Source organism: Eretmochelys imbricata, chromosome 8 (genome assembly GCF_965152235.1).
Source record: "Eretmochelys imbricata isolate rEreImb1 chromosome 8, rEreImb1.hap1, whole genome shotgun sequence".
In the NCBI taxonomy this organism is placed as follows: Eukaryota; Metazoa; Chordata; order Testudines; family Cheloniidae; genus Eretmochelys; species Eretmochelys imbricata.
In genome coordinates, this window is record NC_135579.1 from 28,488,975 (window position 1) to 28,507,826 (window position 18,852).

The window sequence follows — 18,852 nt, forward strand, 5'->3', positions numbered from 1 at the left end:
TAAATGACACAAATCTCTGGTGGTTTGAGGGTGGATGGAGCTGTCATTCATATTTTCCTTTTTGTGGGGAAAAACCCTGTTTTTGACAGACTTTTTCTCTACTTTCAAAAGTTTTTTTTTTTTTTACCTGTTATGATTATTGGTTTGGTTTCATTATATTAAGTTAAATTTCCTCTGAGAGGGTTAGCAATCCAGTGGCTCAAGGCTTTCATCTCTGAAGGAGTTGGTTCAAATTACAATTTGTGTCACAAGTGGAAATGAGTTTGGTGTCCCTAGTGAAAATTTTGTCCATATCTTAAAAGCATGACACAATTCAACACAATTGTAATTCCCTACCCAAAAGAGGTCAACAAGTGGAATGGCTAGACAGTTGCAGTTCAAGTTTAGGTTACATGAATATGGAGCTGCAAGAGAAGTTTTGCATTCAAATTCAAACAAGAGAAAGTAGGATTTATAGAAGTTCTGATTTGGATGCTGACTTTTGCATTGCAAGAAAATTTACTTTTTTTTCAACTGAAATTCTGCTCAGCAGAGAAAATATATGATGGTTTGAGAAGAAGGAATAAATGTTTAAATAAATTTGACTCAGGCTGGAACACCTACAGGTTCCTTGCTCTGTGGTTCTATTTGGTCCGTTGGAATACCATAGCACACCTTATCTCATTTGGGAGTTGCGTTCTTATTAAGCAGGCCTACGTAGGAAAAAAGGTGAATAAAGCCAAAGTTCATTATAAGAAAATTGGGGAAATCAGCTTTGTGGAACTTGGTGGCATTCTATTAGTACAGCAACAATTCAAACGTCATATGCTTGATGCACAAGATGGACTTTATGCAAGACCACTTGTGGGGCATATTTGCCCTGTATATCATTTCTGTTGCTCAGCAGTCAAGTGATCAGTCTTCAGTGGCTGTTGGCTCAAAATCTCATTCGGTATTCTGCCAAAGAGGCTCTTTGCATATGGAAGAGCACTCCTACTTTTGCTATGATAGTATTACTTTTTCTTCAAAAATATTGAAAGAAAATACAGAGTTGTCACAAGTTCTACAGTGTTTGAACTTTGAAGGTAAACTTAGTCAATACCTGCCTGCACTTAACCTGCGCTGTGCTTTACTTGCAACAGTGCTGTTTAGTCGTTTGTTTTCATAGGCATTACATTTCCTCCTCCTCCACTATGAGGGAGTCTTTTACAAGTTTTTGTTTCTTTATAGAATAAATAATACTCAGTGAAACTGTTCAGGATACATCAATAGCATGGAAACATAAAGTTAAATATTGATTGATAAACGGTGCTATAAAGTAGTGCCTTGCATGTCTACATGGGAAATTTCACAGCATAATAATAGGTGTAATTATACAATTATAATTATGTATTGATGCTCTTATTTTGGAAAAAGTAGAGTTATATCAATAGAACTGTAGTGGTGGTGGTATTATTTATTTATTATTATTACAGACATGTTTGTAAATTTGGGCAAACCTTTAGAAGTAATTCACTGTTTTTTTTCTCTTCACTTTTTTTTTCTCTTCCTCTCCCCTCCCCCTTTTAGTTTGTCATCCATCTGTGATACTTGAGACCTTTTTTGTTTCCCATTTGTTGTATGTTGTGGGATAAGATGTTGCTATTGTGTAGCTCTTGTGTTTGGACTTAGACAAGTTGCCCCTTTCCATTTTACTAGGTTTTTAGTTATTTTTGTTAGGATGCCCTGGGGCTGTCCTTTGAAAACTACAAGTCTAATCTAGAAGGCTGAAGAGCTCAACTGTCAAAATAGTTTGCTTAGCATTTTTCTTGCTAGAAATCTAATTGCTAAAGATATTATTCTGACTTCTTTCCAAAGTAGTTTAGAAAATCAAAATTTTAAACTGTCATTTTTTGCTTATGGATCACTTACTGCAGATGATGTAGGACTAACAGCTTTCGATGGGGCTGGTCTAACAAAACTAGAGCTCTGCAGGTAGGGCTCAGTCCTGCAAAGTGCTGAACACTCTTTGGAGATGCTGAGTGCCATCAACTCTGTGACATCAACAAAATTTGAGTGTGATCAGCATCTCATGGGATTAAGTCCTTATTTTCTCTATGCTATAAAAAGACTAAGATGGAGATAGTCACAATGAATACTTCCTGCATTGCAAATACATTCACTGTTCTGTATATGTTTGGCAAAATCTGACATAGCCATATCGGATAAATGTGTGCAAGACAAGAGGAATTACTTCTTCATACAACACACAGTTAACCTGTGGCACTCACTGCCATGGGATGTTATGATTGTTAAAAATATAACTGGATAACAAAAACTTAGATAAGTTCATGGAGGATAGGTCCATCAATGGGCTATTAGCCAAGATGGTTAGAGATGCAACCCCATGCTTTGGGCAACCCTAAACCTCTGATTGCTGAAAGAAGTGAGGGGAAGACAGGGGTGGATCACTCCCAAATTACTCTGTTCTGTACACTATCCCTGGAGCTCTGGAACTGACCACTGCCGGAGACAGGATAGTGGGCTAGATGGACCTTTGGTCTGACCCAGCATAGCAGCTTTTATGTTCCTGTGTTCTCACTGAAGTACATTGGAGTTCTCCATGTACATCTCAGGGTAGAATCTGGACCAGATCAACAAATTTTGGGGGGAGGGATAGCTCAGTGGTTTGAGCATTGGCCCGCTAAACCCAGGGTTGTGAGTTCTAAATGAGGGGGGCATTTAGAGATTTGAGGCAAAAATTGGGGATTAGTCCTGCTTTGAGCAAGGGGTTGGACTAGATGACCTCCTGAGGTCCCTTCCAATCCTGATATTCTATGAACTACATGTTTGGAACATCTGAATGCCAATTAGATTTGCACATACATACAATCCTACAGAAGAAGGTTGGGGAGGTTATATCGAAGGGAAAGGTGGCTAGATAGAATATTCTCTCATCCACATTGCATAGCTACTTCTCTTCCCTGCTTGGTTTGTGTCTCTGCTCTTTTTGTCCCTGTACAGTGAATCTTGCAAACAAACTTTCATGGTTAGTCACTGCTTCCATGGGTATTAGTAACTCCTCTCTGCTGTGTCTTCCAGAGATTGTTCAGGGAGTTGGCAGAATCCCAGCCACAGGAAGCACCTGTGTGTGAGATGAGGACAGGGAGCAGATCTCAGTCCTCTGCCAGAAATCCTGGCCAATCTCCTTTCCTTATTCACACTGCCACCGTTCTTAAGAGAAGGATTCACTGGACAGTTAACGCTTTGAGAGTCACGTGTCTTGGGAGGTCTGCATTCCGCTTCTATGGTTGTTTTACGGATGAAGAAAAGAAGCTGTCTCAAGTGCAGAATATGATTTACAGGCACAACTCCCATCAACACCCATGCACGTATGAGACCAGAATTAATGCATAAGAGCCCTGATCACTGAGATGTGAGCAGGTGAAGCCCCATTACTTTAAATACAATTGTTAGGAAGTACTGGCAAATGTTCTGGTAAACCATGTAAAGTAGCAATATCAATGAATCAAGCATAGGATTGTCTCACTTTGGGTGCTATACACTGAAGGATTTTTTTTAATCTCAAGTACATTGTTTTGCTTACTTAGAGTTGACGTGGCCATATTTATATATTTATGAGCAGCCAGCCAACAAATGATTGTAATTTAACTGCAGTAGACTACATTTTGTTTTAGATATAGGCATACAAGGCTCTTGTTGACCTCACTGAGAACTGGGTTCATGCATTTGAGGGCAGAATTTAACTGCAAATATCTCATACTGGTTTTAAAAAATCATCAATTTTCAAAAGTCATTTTTAGTTTCACCTTTTTAATTGTATCAGAAGAAATATTAAAAATGAAGAGTTGTGTGCTCCTATCCGCATGTTCAGAGTATACACATGTAAATCCAACATTATCTGTGCCATCATGTCTTCTACTGAGATAAGAATAGTTGGTTACTGTATTTCTTCTTAACAAGAGAAATGGTATTTTTAGATAATAGAAAGACAAAAGTGCTTGTCTTATGAAAAATATCAACTCACTCAAAGAATTATATCCATACTGCAGTAACCAGGGCATCCTTCATATCGAAAGTATTCTGAAATGACTCTAATGATCAATATGACTATAAAATAATAAATTGTCTCCATTAAATTATTTAATTCTCTCTCTCTCTCTTTCACACTCTCACACACACACCCTCCCCAACACACTATTGATTTGGATGCATTTTGTGATCCCAATTATGGTTGTGGATTTGTTAATGTAAAATTGGCAATGGTTGAGCTTTGAAGAGGGATGCAGCATCTTCAGCAAGAGCTTATTAAACTGTAAAATATGGATTGTCTTTACCCTAATGGCCTCTGAATCCTATTACCATCCCATTAGAGAGTGTGGGATTTTAGTAATTCTGTTGTTGTTTCCAGTGGGCAGTGACTATAATGGGGAAGGGCAGGGGTTAATGCAATTCATCTCTTTTAATACTTGTAACTCTGAGTCCCTTATCACTCTGCATGGTTTCATTAGGTTTCTTTTTTTTAAATGCCAAGAGAGTTTCTTTAAGCACCTCAAAATAAAAATAAAAAGAACTTGAGATTTCCTTAGTTATCTCCATTTTGTAAACAGAGGAGAAATGAATACGTTGGTATGTAAACATGTTCAAAATAGGCTGCAGTGCAGAAGGATTTTCAATTACTATCATTATGCCAAGAGCTGTATTAAAATACCTCTTCAGTCAAGATCATTATTATATTATTATTTATTTATATTGCAGTGGCACCCATAACGTACTAATCGTTTTTGAGATTCATAGGAAGGTATCATACTTGCCCCAAAGAATGTAACAGTCTGAAAGAGAAAAAACAGAGGGTGGGGGAAGAGGCAGAGCTAGTTGCACATTTTATTTTTGTCTGTTGGTCTGTCTTTTTGCATAAACAAACCCACAACTGCCCTTCTACCTTGCAGTTATTAGCTAGTTAATTTCTTGCAGGCTTCGCAGCAGAAGCACACCTTGAGGAGGGATTTGATTGAGGGTGCATTAGCTCAGAAAGAGGATGCTGTGTGTAGAGGCTGTTGGCACTTCCCAGTAGAGGATACGGCCAACATACTGACTGCAACAACTGCATAGGAAGCTGGTATAATATTTCCATGTATTTTGTGGAGATTCTTTGACAGCTGAGTTCCAAATGCCAGAGGGGATTGCTTCTAATGTTAGAACAGAATCAAAATTGGGAGATTTCAAGCTGACATTGTTAGATCACTTAAAAGAGAGGGTTGTCAATGGAACTTTTAATATGCACTTTATCTGATGCTGATGTGCATGTCAGGCTGAGTTGGCATCAGACGTTTTATTTATGAAAAATGTTTCTAGCTAATAAATTTTTTCTTCAAAAAAATTATAAACAGGAGAGATTAGTTGCAAAACAAATTAGTTTCCCACAGAGAAGCACGGAAAGGTGTAACCATTTTCCTTAATTGGAAGTAAGAAAGCATTACAAAGGCTGGAAAGTTCATAACTTGTTTTTCCTCAGGTCTAGTAATGGATCAAACCATCTGGGTTTGATGCACCACAGTGTCACCTGTAGCTACAACTGCTCCTTCTGCTGTGTGATTGACTAAATTCTTATGCCCAAATAAAAGAAATTGGTGAGAGAGAAATGGGAAAAGATGGGTCTTTTGAAACACAATTAGTGATGCTCATAGGACTTGTTGGTCACATATTACTATATAATTATATTCCCACGTGTCTAATAACAAAATGTGCAAAGGCAAAATAGAGTAATTCTAAATTTAACACTTCAGCTTCAAAGTATTCTGGAAATATTAACTCCTTATGCCTTACCACACCCCTGTGTGCTGGGATCCTCCATAAGCTGTTTCTCTGTGGCCAATGCTATCAGGCATTGCAAACAGGTAGGTGTTTGCCACACAAGTGGCAGTCTGGGCACTGAGATCTAAGATTCCCCCAGTTGCTACTGGTACCATTTGGCTTTGTAAGGAAAGGGACTCAAGGGCTTCCCCCTTCCTCGTCTCCTTCCAGGCCACTACTTCAGGGCTGGGGGAAAGGAACTCAAGGATTTGCCTTTCCATGGGTGCTGCAGGTCTGGTGAGGGAGGAGCTCTAGAACTTTCCCTCCCTTTCTCTCCCCCTCTGTTTCTCCTACTCTCACTCTCCCTCATGGAAAATGAGGGACATGGTGTGTGGGATGGAGAGAGGAAGTGTTAGGAGGCAGAGATAGAAAGGCGGACACTGCGTGGTATAGAAGAGGTGATAATGAATGAGAAAGGCGAGAGGGTCAACAGGGAGGGCAGAAGGAATGATTGAACAAAGAGGTAGACTGCCTGAAAGAGGCATTATGGTAAGAACGGAAGGAAGTAGGAATTGGGGAGGCTGCACACATGGGTTTTAAAACTTGCACGTGGGAAAGTCACTTGTTCAGCATGCAGAGAAATAGAGTAATATTGTCTGCAGGGTAGGTAAGTTATATTTGCCTTCCTTTAAAATATAAAAAGAAGCCCATGTGACTTATCAGAGGTTATGTGTTGAGTGACTGTTGTAGCAAGGGCTACACCTCCAGGCCTCCTGGCAAACTAGTACTCTGCTTAGACCTCTCCTTCCTTCCTATATTCACTTATTTATGGGTATTGTGGCAGTGCCCACAAGATCAGGTCAGGACCCCACTGTGCTAAGTTCTCCACAAACACATAGAAAGAAATGGTCTCTGTACTGAAGAGCTTGCAGTCTAATCAGGGGTACTGCAACAATTTGAATAGTAGGGGTGCTGGGAGCCATTGAACCAAACTGTAACCCCTGTATAGCATGAAAACCATTTCAGGGCAGGGGGTGCAGCAACACCGCTAGTTCCAGCACCTATGAATCTAACTTACAATTACCTAAGGTTGTGTTATCTGATTATTGCAAGCTGCTGTTTTGGCATAACCAGCTAATAGGAGACTACTCATCCTGTTAAAGAAGCTGACTCCTGTAACTCGGTCCCCTTAAATTGCTTGATAGCCACTTGGTTTCAGCTGCCAGGATCTAGATAACTATGTTAGAGTAAGAAAAAAAGTATGTTGTGTTTGTTTGTTTGAATTTCACACTAATTGGCATGGATTACTTGATTTCAAATATCAATGTTGTTTCTTAGCTCAAATGTCACAGTTGCATCATTTTGCTCTATGCCTTAGGAGAACAATTAGTTAAAATTGAACTCCAGTAAAAATGCTAATACCACTACTTTATTAATATGGATATTTTCCAAAACCGATTGAAGTCAATAAGCATAGTGCAGCAATGGTCTCTCATTTTTATCTTCAGAAATAATAGGGAAATGGAATATGACAATTGCCTGGCTTTCCTCAAAACTTTATGTCAATGAAAGTGAGTATGCATGGCAACCATCACAGGGTAATTACACGTAGCTTGATCCTGCATTGTGCAGGTCCAGAGTCTTGCACATAGAAGTGCAAGTGAGGAACAGGAGAGTGAAGCAAAGGAATGTGACCCTGCAGAGAGATGGCACTTTTGAAGCGCTTAATGATTTATTAATGGAAACCAATTCATGAGTACTCTGTGTTACGCTTTGGATGTTTCAGCAGCACTTCACATGGTTAATGCTGCTCTGATCCTTTGTTAACGGAATGGGTCAAGCTATTTCATTCTCAGTGGTCAGTGGTGGGATGGTTCAAATCCGATATGGTTTCATTTTCCTATGACACATTGCAGTCTTTATTTGTCTTCAGTATATGTCTCAGGCCCCACTGGATTTTGTTAGGTTTTGTAGATGACACACCTATTTGGTTTCTTTCTTTCATATCACCATCACTTGCTGTCTACATCAGATCAAGACATGGGTGTCATATTGTTTTATGAAAATAAATCCAAATTACAGAGTTGTTCTGCTGAGTCAGGCTCTTCTGTGTAATTTCTTTTGTATAATGCTCATGTTACACTATGCTTGAGTGTTGAGTGTCTTTGGGTTGCATTGACCTGTGATTTATTGATCGATAAGCATCTCAGGATTGCTAGGTAGGTGCCTTTTTATCACTTCAAAATATATCTGGACTAAGGCTTCTGCTCACAACAATGTGTAAATTTTGGTAAAAGCCTTTATTATTTCATGGCTAGACTAGCAACTCTACAATTGTCAGCTTCTAAACTGTACTGTTATAGGATGTAGAGTATACAGAATGCAGCTGCTCAGATTCTTACAGGCATTCACTTGTCTCAGAATATTAAAAACCTCTCTTTTCAAACCCCATGCTGGATGGTTGCAAATTGTGCCATGATCCATGATTTTAAATTTTTTTCTACTCATGCTGGGTGAAATTCAGCTCCATGCAGAGGCTCCTCTCAAGGCCTGTTCACCACATGACCCTATTTTGAGGACTGCAGTAATAAAGAATTTCACCCACATTATATGGATTGAGTAATCATTTTGTGTGTCCCAATCATAACCTTGATCCTTGATGTAATGGGAGTCAGAACTTTGTTGAAACTATGCTCCTTTGTGGAACTGGCTGCTAGCAGTCTACAGAAAACTCTAGTCTATTGTGGCATTTGAGTTTAAAATTAAAGTTTTTATTTGTAAACTCTTTGGGGCATGAACCACCTTATTGATTTGTGTTTGTACAGTACCTTGCACAATGACTGGGTCCTTGACTGGGTCTCTTAGGCACTACTGCAATACAAATTATGTATTGTGGATTGAAAAGATGACTTTGTTCTAAAATTAAACCAAGCTCAGATTACTTCAATGTTTTACATGTGCCAGAAAAAAAAACAACAACAACATTTTATTTCTGATGCCAAAGAGCTGCATTTCCCATTGACAAACATCAGACTCTTACCCTAAATGTAATTATAAGGAATCTGATGTTAATAAACCACATAGTATTTTCATTTTCATCTATAAAAGCAAAAATATAATGCTTAGAGAAACACTCAAGGGAGATGGAAACATGGACATGAAGAATTATATAGTCCTGTATGGAATCTGTCATACAGATTTGAAGTTTGGGTGGTGTCCCCTGGGCTAGCAGTTTAAGAATAATGTTCAAATCTGGTTACCAGTTTGTGGTAAAGTGACATAGTCTTATTTCAGTACCAGAAGTTTCAGCTTCATAGTTTCAGCTTCGTAACTAAGGTTACCAACCCTCCTGGGTTGTCTGAGAGTCTACTGGAATTGGCCTCAATATCCCAGTGACTATTAAAAGCGATCTGGGAGGTTTTAATAAGCCAAAAGTCCGGTCAGCGGCACAGCTCCCAGAAGCAGCCAGCATGTCTGGCTCCTAGGCGCAGGGGCCAGCGGGGGGGGGGCCTCCATGCGTTCCCTCTGCACCCTGACCCGAGTGCTGATTCCACAGCTCTCATTGGCTGGGAACTGCGGCCAATGGGAGCTGCCTGCAGGCAGGGGCAGCACGCGGAGTCACCTGCTCGCCCCTGAGCCTAGGAGCCACCCAAGGTAAGTGCCGCCCAGCTGGAGCCTACACCCGTCACCCCCTCCCACACCCCAACCCTCTGCCCCATCCCTGAACCCCAGCTGTACTCCAACTCCCTCCCAGAGCCCACACACCCTGCGATTAGAAAGTTGTCAACCCCATTAGTAACTGCCCTTATGAAGTAAGGAACCAGTCCTGTTTCCATTTAAATCAATTGCAAAATTCCCATTCAGTAGAAGCAAAATTGGGCCCTAAATGGAGATGAAGGTATCTGTAGATCCAAAGAAGAATACACATAGAGCTGTTACTAATCTTACTTCTCTGTATATTTCTATTATTTAGCAGTAAATTATTCCTATTTGGAAAATATGCACTAGTGTGGAGTTCTGACTGGAGGATTGGGACCTAAAATGTATTCATACAAAGGGTTATGAATTGAAGCCTCCTTTGCATATAAAGATTAGATTGTGCCCTTTTCTGTCTTGTTTGGAATAGGAGAATTAAAGTGGGGCTTCTTGCTCAGCCAGCTTGAATCTTGGGCCCATTTCTTGGGTAGAGCACGGCCTCTGCTCTCTAGCTATTCCTCCCCCCCCCGACCCCCACTCCGTGAACTGCTGAGGTAGGAGAGGGTAAAGAGGGGTGAAGCCTTGGGATAAGGGGAGAAGTAACTTACAGCCTTTCAAAGGCTGCCATCACTTACTTTCTCTCCTTATTTCTAGGATGTGGGGAGTCACAATTTCTTCCCAGGGCTGCTCCTGTTTGGAGCAGTGACACACCTTCCTTATGAAGGGTTGATCCTGAAGGCTTAATTTAATGTACTCCTAAATGAATTAACGTGCTACTACAACATAATGATCTTCATTGTTGATGCTGGGAAATCATGGGCAAAAAAATCCCTAAGAATCCACTTATGCCAGAACAATTTGAGAGACAAGATGGGTGAGGTAATATCTTTTTTATTGGACCAACTTCTGTTGATGAGAGAGACAAGCTTTGGGGTTTACATAGAGCTCTTCTTCAGGTCTGGGAACTTACTGATGGCATAGAAAATCAAAAACTTGAAAGTTTTGTTTAATAAACAAATGATCAGAGAATTCACATATTACTTAACATCAAACACAGCATCACCAAATGCTATAGATGAGAAAAGGAGTACTTGTGGCACCTTAGAGACTAACCAATTTATTTGAGCATAAGCTTTCGTGAGCTACAGCTCACTTCATCGGATGCATAAAGTGGAAAGTACAGTGAGGAGATTTTATATATACACACGGACCATGAAAAAAAAATATATACATTGTAAGGAGAGTGATCACTTAAGATGAGCTATTACCAGCAGGAGCATCCGATGAAGTGAGCTGTAAAGCTCACAAAATCTTATGCTCAAATAAATTGGTTAGTTTCTAAGGTGCCACAAGTACTCCTTTTCTTTTTGCGAATACAGACTAACACAGCTGCTACTCTGAAACCTGTCATAGATGAGAAAATTATTCTAAAACAAAACACTAGGGGCCATGCCCTTTGAGATACTGAACACCTTACACTAGTATTGATAGTGTTGGGAATTGAGAGTGCTCATTGCTTTGCAGGATCAGGCGTTCATTGTGTACATTAAGGAGAAAAAATCATTGCACTGCTTTTCATCATACACATGTTCTTTGCTCCTGATATTTTCCTGCTGGTGGCCAAATGTAAACGTCCTTATTACAGTAGTTTGCAAACTATAGTCTGTTAATTGCAAGTTATCTTAGCAATATGATTGGACCTTTCAGATAATCAAGATCCTTTCTATTGTTTCATCATGTCTTTCTCTAGCTCTGCTGTTCTGCATCAAATACCAATAACTCATAATTCATTATGGGAGTTACAGGATTGCTGCCTTTACAACATGATTTACTTTCTAAATATATCCCCCAAATGCATTTTGTTATATTTCTTGCTTAAGTGTTCTCATTAGCGTGCATAAACAGTGAGCCCTTTTTGACCTCTTCAGTGGTATTGGTGTTCAGACACTGTGAATTCATTTATTGCTGTGGAATGCAGCTTCCTTTCTGCAAAATAGGCATACTGTCTGGGCAGTCCTGACACTGCATTTCAAACCTGTACTAAATTGGCCAGAGTTTCTGAACGAATTCTTTGTTGTGCACAGATATTAGTTTAAATCTAGACCTGTCTCAAGGACAACAATCCTATTTTGCAGCACCTGTGGAGATTTTTAAATTTGTTTTTGTTGCACATTGGAATGAAAGCAATACCTTCAAACATTTTGGTGAAAATTGAAGTGTCTGTTTTTGCGTTGAAACCTAAGCTACCCAATTAGAAAAGGAGTGTATGTGAGAGACTCTATAGCCTGATGCTGAGGGCATTGGGAGCCCCAGGTTCAAGTGTCTCTTCCAATGAAGTGAGCTGTAGCTCACAAAAGCTTATGCTCAGATAAATTTGTTAGTCTCTAAGGTGCCACAAGTACTCCTTTTCTTTTTTCAAAACTGAGCTTTTCATCTTAAATCTTTCTGAATCTGGCACAGCAGGGACTTTAATCTGGATCTCCCATATGCCAGTCATAATCATGAAGCTGTAGGTAGGCGTGGCAGAATTCAATATTTATTTTTATGTAATTTTGATGGATAATATTGATGTTTATTGTTAAGATATTTTAATTTTTATCAATTTAAATTTTCACAGTTGTGAGAAATTATGTGGTATCAGATGATGGAGGAGTCAAAAAAATTATTTGATGACATTAGACATTGAGATAGTAAAGTTAAAACTTTATAACCATTAAAACACAAATGGTCAACATCACAGATCAAAATATATAAAGTAAATAACCTTAAATCAAACTCCAGTAAGTTCTGAAGCAGCATTTTTCTTATGTTGGCTATCTGTAAATTTCTGTTATCCATGAAAGTATTTTTTCATTGCTTTGGGTGTCTACAGTGAAATCAATGGTTAGCAACATTTACTCATAAAAATCTAATCCTTCCAAGCCTAACTATAGTGTGTGAGACAGAGTATGAGTCTTTCTCCCTATGTCGTCTTCTCTTGCAAAACAGCATTCCTGACGAAAACTGTTGAAACCGATATGTCTCCGCAAAAAGGTTTTAGTGAAATTTCATTCAGCTGGAAATGTTCCAATCAGCTCTATTTAAATCCTCAGTGAGAAGAAACAGTACACTTATATGTAAACCATCTACACAATAATTTTGTGTGGATGTATAAGTAGCAGAGGGAAGTGCGAAAACAACCGCGGGCCCAGTTTCACAAGATGCAAATTGAGGGGCTCAGCATCCTCATTTCCCATTGAACTCTAGGGATTGTCTTCACTATGGGGGTGAGTCGATCTAAGTTACACTACTTCAGCTATGTGAATAATATAGCTGGAGTCAACATAGTTTAGGTTGACTTACCCTGGTGTCTTCACGGCCTGGGTCGACAGGAGATGCTCTCCAGTCACTTCCGTTATTCTTCTCGGAGAGCTGGAGTACCAGGGTTGACTGGAGAGCGCTCTGCCATCGATTTAGCAGGTCTTCACTGGACCCGCTAAATCGATCCCTGCTGCATCAATTGCAGCAGCGTCAACCTCCCCATAGTGGAAATCAGCCCCTAGTTATTGAGCTCCTTACCAGGTCAAGCCCTTTGCCTGAATATTTTAATACAAGGAAATTTGCAGTACAGTATTTTCATTTCTCATTGCTATTTAAAGAAAACACCTTCTGTTATACAGTATAGAACAAAGTTTTCTCACCTGTTGGTATTTGGTGTGTCTATATTATTTTTTCTTATTAATCCTTACACACAGCAGGAAGGGTCATAAAAATTCTACTCTCTTGTGCAGTATGCATTAAAAACCAAGCATAGTTAAATCAGGAAGGATAAAATTTAATCATGTAGGTCATGGATTATGTGACTTTAACAGATCCCCGTGACTGCTTTGGCTTCAGCCCCACAGATAGTGGGGCTCAGGCTTTCATGATTTATTGTTTATTGCCCATGTTCTGTCTGCGACTTTTACTAAAAATACCCATGACAAAATCTTAATGTTAACAATGAGCGAAGGGATTGCTCCCTCTTTATTCCTCCAGAGGTAGACAGCACCCTAAAAGGGCGGGGGTGAGGAGGAGATTGGGCCAATAGGGGTCCCCAAAAAAGGGATGTATTAGCATGCCCAGGAATGTTGAGAATGTCTCCTGATGTTTCTCTGAGGTGGGCTGGCTCTGCACCACCTCCAGTGTTAGCCCAGGCTTTACAGGTGTGATTGACCTCCTAGCGTTCAGTTGTTTCAGACTTGGTGGTTATATTTTATAGCTCCTCTTCACCTTCATGTTGAAGTATTGCAGCCACTCCTCCAGACCAGAGAGTGGAGTAGTTTCCCCTGAGGGTCTATGCTAAATTTTTATTAGTCTTGCAGTATTTAGTGATTATTTTTTTAAGCCAGGTTCCTGAAGTCAAGTCATTACATCCTAATTGCTGCTTTCATTTAAAAACAAAAGTAAGTTTCTGGCCCTCATGGTTGTGGAGAAAAGCTTGAATACATGACCTAAGTGTAGCCTAGAGAGTCAGAAACCAGAAAACAATTAAAAAGAACTCAACATTTTTTTTCAAAATGCCGTTATTTTTTCAGGCTCACCTGTGATTTTTTTTTTAAATAGTTGGGCTTGGCACTGCTGCTACACACACACTTTACCATGTTAGACCCCTGGCTTTTTGTGAGTGATATGAATTTCACCCTGGGACAGCAGTTTGGTATTATGTTTTAATTGTCTATTAAGAAAAGCTTAAGGTCCCAAGATCTTTCTGTTTAGGATCTATAACATGGAGTTAATCAATGTAAAAGGTGTGTGTGAGCGAGAGATTATCTGTGTGTGTGTGTGTGTGTGTGTGTGTGTGTGTGTGTGTGTGTGTATATAGAAAGAGTTCCTGCTTTCTTACATGTGCTCAATTTTCTCCTGTGCTAGTGTCTCCTGAGATCCGTAAAGAGTCAGTGCCAAGATAATGCTGGCACCATTTTCTTATTGCCATGGTGATCTTCAGCTCTCCTGAATACCCAAGGGGGGTGGGAGACTATGATATTTTGAAAGCAACTAGAATTTTGGTAATTAAAAAGGCTAGAATGAATAATCTTTCTAAATTTTGCCACCTTGGTAATAATAATAAACTATGTCTAATTTGGAAGGTCATTATTGTCCATTATTTGGCTAATACAGAGTAGTTGTGAGCTGAAATGAACAATGAAAGTTGTGGGCCAAACGCTGGCTGGCCCACAGTGGAGGAGTAGGAGCCATGGAGTCCTCCACGCCTTTCTGTCCCTCCATGTGGGGCCAGGCACAGTCACGGTTCATAGCCATTGGGCTCAGGTTCTTCAGTTACCTCAATAAGGTTGGGGAGCAGAAGTGGCTGGCTTCAGAGGGAACTGCATGCTGCACCCGCTTGTGGGGACTGCGCAGTAGCTACTTTGCACCTCCCTTCCTGTGCATACTGAGGTATGGGGGGAAGCAATTCCAGGGAGCTCCCTGTGAGGGGTAGTGCCTAAAAGTCATAATCCTGCTTTGTGTATGTACATGTAGTTTATGGAATTTGAATATCATGCATGATTTGGGGCATCTGAATTTTTCAGTGCTTTGATAATGGTGTAGATTCTGGCTCAGATCCTGTGTTTTGTCTGGCTTACAATGCGTGTAATGTCAGGTATGAGTATCAGGAAGCTGGTTACAGCATCCTGATTTCCTGTCCAGATGCAGACACAGAGTTGCCCACCTCAGGGACCATTTGGATGTGTTCTAGCCACGCCCCTCACCTCTGTTCTTGAAACCTTTCCATATCCCATACATCCTGTGCACTGGGTCTGCAAGGACAAGGAGGAGGGCAAAGATCATGGAGTTAAGCCTTCAGTTTGCTCTGTTAATAGCATAATGTTCTTTATATATCGTCACCAGTTTGTAATATATTAAGAATCCATGTTTGAATTCCCTGTGATTTTAGACTGCTTTCAGGCTAAATTGAAGGCATCAGGCACAGTGAATGCACCTGCAAATTGTGCTTGTTGTTTCTATTAAACATGTCTTTGTGCATGCAAATAGGCATTAATAGATTGTCTACACTGCAGTCACCGGGTATGATTGTAGCTCAAGTAGACATATTCAAGATGGTTTAAATTTAGCTAGTCAGATACTAGAACAGTGAATCTGTGGCAGCATGGGCTTCAGCAGGGGCTATACAAGCCCACCAGCTAGCCTGCACTGAAACACAAGGTGCTGTGTCTTTACTGCTCTGGGACCTGGGATAGCTAGATTTCTGTGGGCACATCCAGGGCTGAATATTTTGCTGTCTCTCTTTAAAATGTAAGGCAATTGTTGTGGAGGGTGAGTATAAGAAAAAAGGAAAGCAGTAAACGATCATCTGTTTGAAAGTGCTTTTACCTACGCTTTCATCAGGTCACACACTGTAGTCACATAGGTAAGAGTGCGCATTTATGCCTATCAATAACTGAGTTATAGATCTGTATTGGATTCAAAATGGGACTCTAAGACCAAATGCTAAAGTCCTTACTCAGAAAAAATGCTGTTGAACTACTCGATTTGACTCATGGAAAATCAGGGAGCTGTGTGTTGAGAGGGAGAGCTTTGCAGGTTGCAGATGGCTATACTGTGGTAGAAAAACCGTAGGGCCTTTTCTGTTGAGATGCACTTGTGCAGTGTTAGAACTGTGTAAGGAAAAATTAAGCCTCAGTTAGTCATATGATAATATAATTAAAAGAAACTGAAAATATTCACTGAATAAGGAAAAAAAATCCAGAAAATAATTATTAAACTAATTAAAAGAAAAAAGGGAAAACTGTGTCTCAAAGAACTCTGCCAATTTTAGCTTCCATAAACATAAAGCCTTGTAGAAATAAATAAATAAATAAAGTGCCCTACTGTACCCAAGATGCATACCTATACCTGTCTGCACTTGCAGGGAAAGGATTGTGTAAAACTGATCTTCTCCAGTTGTGATGGTCTGGCACGCTCTCTTGAATCTGTGAAGCAGGAGAAAGGCATGCTTGTTCATTAGGAGCTTCGCAAACAAATGCAGATTTCCAATGTGTAAATGGATATTTTAAAATGGATTTTTTCTCAAGTTACCTCCACCCTGTATTTTAGTTTAAATAAAAAAGTTATTTGACCCCAGTGTTATCCCTTGTTCACCCCTCTTCTTGAAATATAATTATAAGATATGTGCACAAACATGGATTCATTTTATGTTATTCTACACAGTCCCTGGAGGGTGAATTAATACTTGGAAGAGTCATTTGGTATCCACTGTGAAGGGACTAGTGAAGCAATTATTATTTTTGAGAATAGAAACGTTTAAAATATTTATCAGCATTTCACTGTTAGGAATATTATTCATATATCTGACCCAGGGCCGGCTCTAGGTGTTTTGCCACCCCATGCTCCAAGAGCCGGAATGCCACCCGAGGGGGCGGGGGGGGGGAGGGATGGCCGAAATGCCGCCCCTGGACAAGTGCCGCCCCAGCAGAGCCCTCTTAACTATGCAAGCTTAGTTTACATCACTGTGCTATTTTAACCATTTAGTTCCTCCGGTGCATGCTTTAATAGGAAATATTTTAACAAAATCTTTCCACATGTGTTACTTCTCATTGTATTTACCAGGGTAGCTGATTTTAAAGATATTGGGGAAAATACTAAGGGGCACAACATTGACTTTTGTAGAAGGGAGCTATGCTAAGAATGGTCAGACATGGTTGGGTACACAGATGGCTACTCAAGCCCTTCACTTTTGGGACCTGCAGAGGCACTTCCATAACCCTCTTTAAATCACGCTGTCCCCCGCCAGTTTTCCTGATGCTACTGTAGCTGAGGTGTGTTGGAGAGCCAGATTTTTATGGGGCTCAGTCTGAGTCCAAGAACAATTATTTGTTTGGTGGCAGAGAGGTGCATGGATACTATACTGGTTCTCCTTGCCCTGATTATCAATAGTGGAGATGTTGTCTTCAAGTGATGGGGCTCTCATTGTTTCCAACCAACAGTTAAACATTTCAGAGCTGCCAGTCACTTCCAGAGTTGGGGCTCAGCTACCTTGCTGTTTCTCCAGCTGTCAGTCAATGGGGAGAAACTGCTCAAGCTGGGATGTTAGGGAGCATAGTTTTCATACTTTTATGTAGTGCTTTTCATCTGTAGTCCTCAGAGTGCTTAACAATGTTAAGTAGATATCATATCCCCATTTTGCAGATGGGTAAAAAGAGTCTCATGACTGGCCCAAGGCTACTTAGCAAGTCAGTAGTGGAACTGGGAGTTGTCCTGATTCCCATTGGACCACCGTGCATGACTGCACTTTGACATATGTTAGCAGGGGATGGAATCTTGGACTGTACCTTTGGGGGCGTAAGTGGATTTGGAGAGCCACTCAGCTGTTGTTGCTAGGCGCAGGATTCACTCCCTGCTCCGTGGGCATGGGGCCATGCTGGCACATGTGTCTGTGGTCAGACTCCATGTCCTTTTAGCATGTGGGTCAGGATTTGCCTAACAGTAATTAATGTACTTTGCCACGTGATATGCGTTCGTTTTTCATGAAACCAGTTTAGTCTTTTAAGAGCTATGTGTGTATTTGAAGATATTAGTTTTGAGTAAAATTCACCATTTAAAAAAAATTGTAATAGTTTGACTGAAAGTGGGTAATTAAAGGATTGTATGATCAAGTCAAGTCCTCTAATTCTTTTTAAGAAACACAGGGCAAAATATAAATATATTTACCATTCCTTGCAGCGGAGAGAACTGTTATATTTTTGGCTATGAACCAAGATTAAAATAAATAAATAATACCCTCTATCTATACAGATATTTTTAGCTTACCTCTGCTTCTTTTATATATTATTGCAGTTCAACATGAGATGAGACTTGCAAATAACCTAAATTAGTCTGTAGCATTTATATCTTGTTAGGTTTCCTGCTTCAGAAAATATGCAGGAAAATGATTATATGTGGTATTCATTTAGGGGCTGATGAGTTTGTTATAATTATGAAGGTAGACATAATGAGATGAAAACATCTCTTTCTTTAGGCTCTCTGAGGAATTCCTAGTCTCTGTACTGCCATGTTGGGTTAACTATTTTCTGCCCAAGTGGCTCTCAGTAAAATGATTTTTTAGCTTTCACTTTTGATGTCTTTGAGGGTATATTGCCTCATTGGTGTGTAGGGGATTGACTGACAAAACTCCTGTTAGTATTTACGGGAGATAACTGCCTAAATCTCACATGCAAATAGATGGACAATTAAGGCAAGTCTGTGTTCAGTGCAATTATCATCTTGACTGTTATTTAGCATGCTTGTTTTTTTTTCCTTTTTATCTTTAATTCTTTTCAATATTTCCTCTTTCCAGCTGAAATACGATTTATCCCTGAATTGGACTGAAGTATAAATATAATATAACATGCATATTCTTGGATCTTT

General features: G+C 39.9%; 1 protein-coding gene across 13 annotated transcripts in view; it reads left to right on the plus strand.

The window, feature by feature from the left end:
- Positions 1–18,852, plus strand: part of TENM2 (teneurin transmembrane protein 2) — an 806,981-nt gene that overhangs the window by 252,789 nt on the left and 535,340 nt on the right. For 4 of the 13 annotated variants that reach the window (XM_077823695.1, XM_077823696.1, XM_077823699.1 and 1 more), the window contains one exon: positions 6,705–6,715. The exons of 8 other annotated variants lie outside the window; for them this stretch is intronic. In XM_077823695.1, coding sequence (XP_077679821.1) covers positions 6,705–6,715 — 11 coding nt within the window. Of the gene's footprint in view, positions 1–2,415; positions 2,422–6,704; positions 6,716–18,852 lie in introns of all 13 variants that reach the window. One more of the 13 variants, XM_077823697.1, reaches the window with a different exon arrangement.